The sequence below is a fragment of the Rhinoraja longicauda genome, chromosome 13 (genome assembly GCF_053455715.1).
Source record: "Rhinoraja longicauda isolate Sanriku21f chromosome 13, sRhiLon1.1, whole genome shotgun sequence".
NCBI lineage: Eukaryota > Metazoa > Chordata > Chondrichthyes > Rajiformes > Arhynchobatidae > Rhinoraja > Rhinoraja longicauda.
The window spans coordinates 12,359,487-12,366,991 of record NC_135965.1 but is presented as its reverse complement, the minus strand read 5'-3'; the positions used below and the strand labels follow the sequence as shown (position 1 = coordinate 12,366,991).

The 7,505-nt window shown below is 44.6% G+C and overlaps 1 protein-coding gene across 1 annotated transcript; it reads left to right on the top strand.

Annotated features, from left to right (window-relative positions):
- Positions 1-1,216: 1,216 nt before the first annotated feature.
- On the top strand, positions 1,217-6,894 carry LOC144599143 (thiamine transporter 2-like). Its single transcript, XM_078409875.1, has 3 exons — positions 1,217-1,387; positions 3,275-4,070; positions 6,692-6,894. The coding sequence occupies exons 1-3, from the start codon at positions 1,217-1,219 to the stop codon at positions 6,892-6,894; spliced, it is 1,170 nt and encodes a 389-aa protein (XP_078266001.1).
- The last annotated feature ends 611 nt before the right edge of the window (positions 6,895-7,505 follow it).

Genomic DNA, 7,505 nt, shown 5'->3' with positions numbered 1-7,505 from the left:
GACAGACAACTAACCGCCCTCCAACCAGCACAAGGCACCACTCCCCATGTTGTCTCAAGAACAATTAACATCTTTCACACTTGCCACAGATTCACGCCACAGGAAGGGAAGGACTTTGGACTAGTTGCTTGTTGGGAGTGAGAATGATCAGCCATGATCACATTGAATGGCGGTGCTGGCTCGAAGGTCCGAATGGCCTCCTCCTGCACCTATTGTCTATTGTCTATCATGGGGAAGACCAGCGGAGGGATCAGGGATCCGCACCCAGAGGTATTCAGAGAGGGGGAGTGGGACAGGACAACGTTGCTTGAACTCGCGGCATGGGAGTGTCTTTCCCCGTCCCCCCTGACCAGGGTGCTGAGTGGGCACTGCCGACACTGGCACCGGGCCTGCACCACCGGTCACTCACACATCCTTCCACAGTCTGAAGAAGGGTCTCGACCCGAAACGTCATCTATTCCTTTTCTCCAGAGATGCTGTCTGACCCGCTGAGTTACTCCAGCATTTTGTTTCTATCAAGGTGAAGTCGGAAGAGGCAGGGTTGATGGTTAATGTGGTGGTTCTGCTTCCCCTCTCAGATCTCTCCCCGTTCTACACCCCCGTGGACTGCTCTCTCCCCCCTCCGCTCCTCACACTGTGAACTTTCCCCCTCCACTCCCCCACTGAGTCCTCTCTCCCCCCCTCCCCTCCACACCCCCCCATCGAATGCTCTCCCCCTCCACCCCCTTCTGGGCACACCCCCCCTTCACTCCCCCATTGAATGATCTCCCCCTCCACTCTCCCATTGAATGCTTTCCCCCCTCCACTAAGTGAACACTACACTCCCCCCCCCCCCCCCACTTCCCCACTGTCCTCTCATTGGCATTGAGAAGGTGGTGGTGAGCTGCCTTCTTCACCCATTGCTGTGCCTCTGCTGAAGGTTCTCCCACACTGCCATGGTGGAGATAGTTCCACCCAGCAATGTCCACTCCGCTCTCTTAAGGTATCGTCTGTTCTAGAATATTGGATGTTTATACAAAGATCTTGAATTTGTCCTTCCTATGCCAATAGTTAAGCATTCAGTAACTTATTTACCTCAAATCGTGTTAATTCCAATGAGTTTAGGAATCTAATTTCCGACAAGGTAGAAAGTTCATGTTTTCATGAGCAAAGGCTCAGACTGTAGCTGGAAACCTATAAATGTTTTTACTTTGTCCACCAACAAGTGTTCACCACCATGTCACCCTGCTGCCAACCTCCAGACTGCTGGAAGAGAGGCCAACCCACTGAATGGATGTATCCTACACTGATTTTGTGTGCTTTCGGATTTTTCTCTGTGATGAGGCCAATAGATTCTTTTTTTTTGGCTTATCTAGTTGGACCTGACAAAAACATAACTGTTCACCAGGTATGTGTTGAATGGAATGTCTAATCTGCAAAGTTATATTTTGTTGCACTAAAATAAGCACTCGAGAAGTAATGAATTAATCTAGAGTGGAGATAGAGGGATATATAACAGTGGTCATCAGGGAGTGGCGAACTGTAAGTAGTTCAGCACTGCTCTCTAGTTGTTGGTCAGATGATTCAGTTGCCTGATAACAACTGTGAAGAAACTGTCCCTGAATCTGGAGGTGTGCGTTTTCACACTTCTATACCTTTTGCCTGATGGGAGAGGGGAGAAGGAGTGGCCAGGGTGCGACTCATCCTTGATTATGCTGCTGGCCTTGCTGAGGCAGCGTGAGGTATAAATGGAGTCAATACAAGGCTGGTTCGTGTGATGGTCTGGGCTGCGTCCGCAATTCGCTGCAATTTCTTGTGGTCTTGGATGAAGCTGTTCCCAAACCAAGCCGTGATACATCCTGATAAAATTCTTTCTATGGTGCTTCTGTAGAAGTTGGTGAGAATTGTTGGGGACATGCCGAACTTCTGAAAGCCTTCTAAGGAAATAGAGGCATTGGTGTGCTTTCTTGGTCGTTGCTTCAAAATGGGTGGTCCAGGAGAAGTTGTTGGTGATATTGACTCCTAGGAATTTGAAGTTTTCAACCATCTCTACTTTGGTGCCATCGATGCAAACTGGGGTGTGTGCACTGCTTTGCTTCCTGAAGTCAATCACTATCTCCTTTGTCTGGCTGACATTGAAAGGTTTTTGTCTTGGCAAAATGTGTAGGCAGGAAGGGCTGGTTTATACTGAATATAGGCACAAAGTGCTGGAGTAACTCAGTGGGTCAGCCAGCATCTCTAGAGCAAAAGGGTGATGTTTTGGGTCGAAACTCATCCTTTTTCTCCAGAGATGCTGCCTGACCTGCTGAGTTACTCCAGAACTCGGTGTCCACATTATCCAGAGATGCCGCCTGACCCGCTGAGTTACTCCAGAACTTGGTGTCCACATTCTCCAGAGATGCTGCCTGATCTGCTGAGTTACTCCAGAACTTGGCGTCCACATTCTCCAGAGATGCCTCCTGACCCGCAGAGTTACTCCAGTACTATGTGTCTTTTTTTTGATAGCATGAACTAGACTAAACAATGTACCCCATCCATTATTTCCAATATTCAATGATCTTTTTCCCAGAATTTGAGTAACTTCCTTTTAAAAGGAATTGTTTAAGTATTTACTCAGTGCAGATCTTCATGAATAGGAATATTACTTTAAGTCCTTTGGAAATATATTTTGTGCTGGAGAGTTTTACATGTCACGCACGATGGTGACCGTGACAACGCCCCATTGTCAATCCAAAATGTCACCTATTCCTTTTCTCCAGCGCTGCTGTCTAACCCACTGAGTTACTCCAGCTTTTTGGATCTATCCCCATTGTCTTACTTCTATTCAACTAATATAGAAGCCGAGCTGCACTGAGAACACCAGCACTGCCTCTCTAACTTGAAAGGTGACTCAGTCTACAGCACAAAGTGTGTGCAATTGAGTCCACACCTCATTTTCCTTTTCCACATGGAGTCAAACTGTTCAGACTTTCCAATCCTATCTGACCACCAAACAAGCTTCTGATTCAAACCTTCTCCATCACAAAAGATGATATCATTTTTTTAATTAACTTGCTCACAATTTGTCAACTATGCTACATTTCCATCTGAACCTAATAAACCTCATATCAAACAACGAAAAATTATTTTTGAGAATCCCAGAAAACCGCAATTAAAGAAATGACCACTGGATATTATATAATCCAAAATATAATCTGCATACTTATTGTATTTTGTATTTCTAGGATTATTAGCTTTATTTTGAATCTAAGTTTATTTTAGAAGTATCCTTATACATTTTCCTACTTATTTTCAGGCTATGAATGAAATATTGCCAATATGGACATACTCGTGTTTGGTGCTGTTAATTCCCACTTTCTTGCTCACAGATTACTTAAGGCATAAACCTGTCATAGTTCTTCATGGTTTTGCCTTAATTATTCTGAACACAATATTAATTTTAGGCCGAGGTGTTTTGGTCATGAAATGTCTTCTCTTTGACTTTGGGTTGGTGGCTGCCACCAATGTCGCTTATTTTTCGTACATCTACAGTGCCATTAGCTCTGAGCACTATCAGAAGGCAACTGGTTACTGCCGAACTGTCATTCTGGTTGGACACACTCTCGGTTCAACTCTGGGACAAATTTTAATTTCTGTGGGGAACGCCTCGTATTTCTGTCTCACTGTGATTTCACTCGCTTCGGTGTCTGTGGCCTTCCTGACCGCCCTCCTCTTGCCAACGGCCAAGAAAAGTATGATTTTCCACAGGGAAGATGTGGCTGAAGTCAACAGGGTCTCACCGGCAATTGAAGCTGGCCGGCCAAATTGTGGACAGACTGGACCCCAAGACAACCCGGGTGATCAGACAGTTGATGGACTGGCAAAGACAATAGATCATAACAACGCTTCAAATGTGTTCCTCCAGCTGTGGTCTGACTTCAAAGAATGCTACTCATCGCCACAGCTGCTCTGCTGGAGCCTTTGGTGGGCATTGGCCACAGCTGGCTTTAACCAAGTTGCAAGTTACATCCAGGTGCTCTGGGAACACATTGAGCCAACAGGGAATGTTACAGTGTACAATGGCGTTGCAGAAACCATCTCCAACGTCATGGGTAAGTCGAGAAGCTTTCATCAGTAAAAGAGATGATGAGTTGAGTATGGGAGCAAAGAGGTCCTTCTGCAGAGTTGAGTATAGGAGCAAATAGGTCCTTCTGCAGTTGTACAGGGCCCTAGTGAGACCGCACCTGGAGTACTGTGTGCAATTTTGGTCTCCAAATTTGAGGAAGGATATTCTTGCTATTGAGGGCGTGCAGCGTAGGTTTACTAGGTTAATTCCCGGAATGGCGGGACTGTCGTATGTTGAAAGACTGGAGCAACTAGGCTTGTATACACTGGAATTTAGGATGAGAGGGGATCTTATAAGATTATTAAGGGGTTGGACACGTTAGAGGCAGGAAACATGTTCCCATTGTTGGGGGAGTCCAGAACCTGGGTAGGCCATTTAGAACGAAGGTGAGGAAAAACTTTTTCCGTCAGAGAGTTGTAAATCTGTGGAATTCTCTGCCTCAGAAGGCAGTGGAGGTCAATTCTCTGAATGCTTTCAAGAGAGCTAGATAGAGCTCTTAAGGATAGCAGAGTCATTGGGTATGGGGAGAAGGCAAGGACGGGGTACTGATTGAGAATGATCAGCCATGATCACATTGAATGGTGGTGCTGGCTCGAAGGGCCGGATGGCCTACTCCTGCACCTATTGTCTATTACAACATCCCTACTGATGGTGCAGATGTAAATATGTGGGAGTGAGAAAGGAAAGAAAAGCTTTTGGAATAAGAAACTAATTAAAAAGGGTAAGAGTATAAGAAAATAACTGCAGATGCTGGTACAAATCGATTTATTCACCAAAAGCTGGAGTAACTCAGCAGGTCAGGCAGCATCTCGGGAGAGAAGGAATGGGTGATGTTTCGGGTCGAGACCCTTCTTCAGACTGAGAGTCAGGGGAGAGGGAGTCTACAGATATGGAGAGGTAAGGTGTGTAAATGACGGATCAATGAGGTCTGTTCTGGCATTCCTGAGCTTGAATCGCAAGTCTAAGTTCCCACCCAAACCAAAGGCAGTCTCGAGGAGCCTGTGAAACAAGGTGAATGAAACATTGACAGCAAATAAGAGTAAACAACAGATAAAATTATGCAAATCAGAATATCCAAAGTAACAAATGGAAGGCCATAGAAGATGCAATATAATGAGGCAATACGTTCCACATAAACAATAGTTTAAACCTCAGGTGTTTCATGGTTATGGGGTAGGCACAGTGCTGTAGCAGCTAGACCTGTTGCTGCAAAGTTACAGCAGTCCAGGTTCAACCTTGAGGCAGTGTGGGGTTTCCTTCTGGTGTTCTGGTTTCCAAAGAATGCTGGTAAATCAGCTAATCACCTCTACAGTTTTCAGACTACAAAATAGTCCTCCTCGAAGAGAGGGTGTAATCCCAATCTTCCAATCTACCTCACTGTGGATTGTGTCTCTGTAACTGCAACACTGTCACACTATATTCTGCACTCCGGTATTTGACTCTTTGCACTGTCTCTTGTACGTGGGCATGGCTTGATTGTACTCATGTACAGCGTGGTTTGACTGCTTGGCACCTAAACAAAGCTTTTCATCGTACCGCGGTACACGTGACAATAACCAACACCAATAGTAAAGGAAGATGACAGAAACATTGGGAATTGAGGAATGGGGGGTGGGGGGGGGGGGGGGGGAGTCGAGAGAATAACTTCATAATATACCTTCTCTTGCCAACGTTTAAGAGAAGTATGGTTTTTCACAGGGAAGATGTGGCTGAATTCGACAGAGTTTCGCCGGCAGTTAATGTTGGGATGTTGACAGGAGTGCTCTGCAGGTTTGAATGGGCTTCAATGAGTCAATGATACTTTATTGTCGCATGTACATGGGGAAGGCTTTGCTTTGCATACAACCCGGTAAAAGCACACGGCATACCTTACCCAGGCAGTACACAAGAGTCTGGCGCCGACACAGTTACACAAACTTCACCAAACCTTTGTTAAACACCCTCTGTTGTTTTTGTTCATGTAGTCACAGAAAAATAAATAACAGGATCATTGGCAAGAGTGGGACACTCCCAGTCTTTGGATGGTACTCAGTCTTCAGTTACAAATCTCTTGACCCTGGTGTACCTCAGACCTCAGAGCTGTGAATCGGAGCTTTCAACTGAAGGCTAATCATTTTTACGTTATTGAGACTTATCTGACTGTAAGGTCTATTGCTACTGGCAGGTTTAACATTTTTTTGCTGGTCTCATATGTCTGGCAAATAATTACCTCTTCTTGGTCAATGAAGCCACAATCAGTCTTTGGGGAAGTTCACCAGAACTTGAAGGAGAGAGTTACTTTTAAGAAACATTTAGACAGGTACATGGATAGGACAGGTTTGGAGGGATATGGGCCAAATGCAGGCAGATGGGACTAGTGCAGATGGAACATGTTGGCCAGTGTGGGCATTTCCACGTTGTAAGACTCTTTGACTCAATGACAGAGAGTGTTGTTGTAGGATTTCGGAGCTTCTGATTTAAAAGGAAACATTGTTTATGGCAAATAAATGACTGTCCATTAAAAGAGACAGAAAGGGGTGAAAGAATCATGTAGACTCCATGTCGGTTACTCAGCTGGCCTGGGTCAAGATTGATGACTTTGATGACTCTCCTCATTCTGTTCTTCAGGTGCTGCCTGTGCCTTTGCCATTGGGCATACAGAGCTGGACTGGGCAATCTGGGGTGAACTGGCACTCGGCATCTTTTCAGTGGTGAACGGGGGAGTTTCATATGCCATGACTGTAACCAAAAATATCTGGGTTTGTTACGTTTGCTACAGCGTTTTCAAGAGCTGTTACATGCTGCTGATTACCATTACAATGCAAGTATGAAACTAACTTTACCTTTGCCAAGCTGTTTCTAATGAAAGTATAGAACTAACCAAAATGGTTAAAATATTTGTAAGATATTTCTAAGGTAATGACTTCCACTGAACTGCAGAACTGTGATAGATACAGAGTGCTGGAGTTACTCAGCGGGTTAGGCAGCATCTCTGGAGAGAAAGGATGGGTGATGTTTTGGATTGGAACCCTTTTTCAGACTGTGATTTTGGTTATGAGCAAAATGCTGAACATTATCTGATAATTGTTGGATTTTTCTGATCAAAGGGAGAAACCATACAAAAGGCTTGGTTTTTACTTTCTGACAGTGAATTGGTTTATTTTAAATCCATCTGCTGGATTTAATTTAAAATGCCAGATTTAATTCTGTTGAATTTACCCATTAATTACCTACATGTCAGACCATGGCATATGAGGTTTTTTTTAAACTTCAGGGAACATGGATATTCCTGTCAAAGCCGCTTTTTTTGCCCAGCACTTGTGGTCTTTTACGGTTACAAAGGTACATCCAACTTGAATACCCCCAATATTATCACCTGAAACAGCTCAACTCTACAACAAGAGATAGATTTTGATTGAAATCTCACATGAACTAATGGGAA

What these genes read in the sequence shown, in the direction of transcription:
- LOC144599143 (XM_078409875.1), top strand. Translation starts at nt 1,217, where the DNA reads ATGTCACCCTGCTGCCAACCTCCAGACTGCTGGAAGAGAGGCCAACCC. An exon ending in AAAACATAACTGTTCACCAG is followed by an intron (nt 1,388 to 3,274) that starts GTATGTGTTGAA and finishes ACTTATTTTCAG; the next exon opens with GCTATGAATGAAATATTGCC. An exon ending in AACCATCTCCAACGTCATGG is followed by an intron (nt 4,071 to 6,691) that starts GTAAGTCGAGAA and finishes TCTGTTCTTCAG; the next exon opens with GTGCTGCCTGTGCCTTTGCC.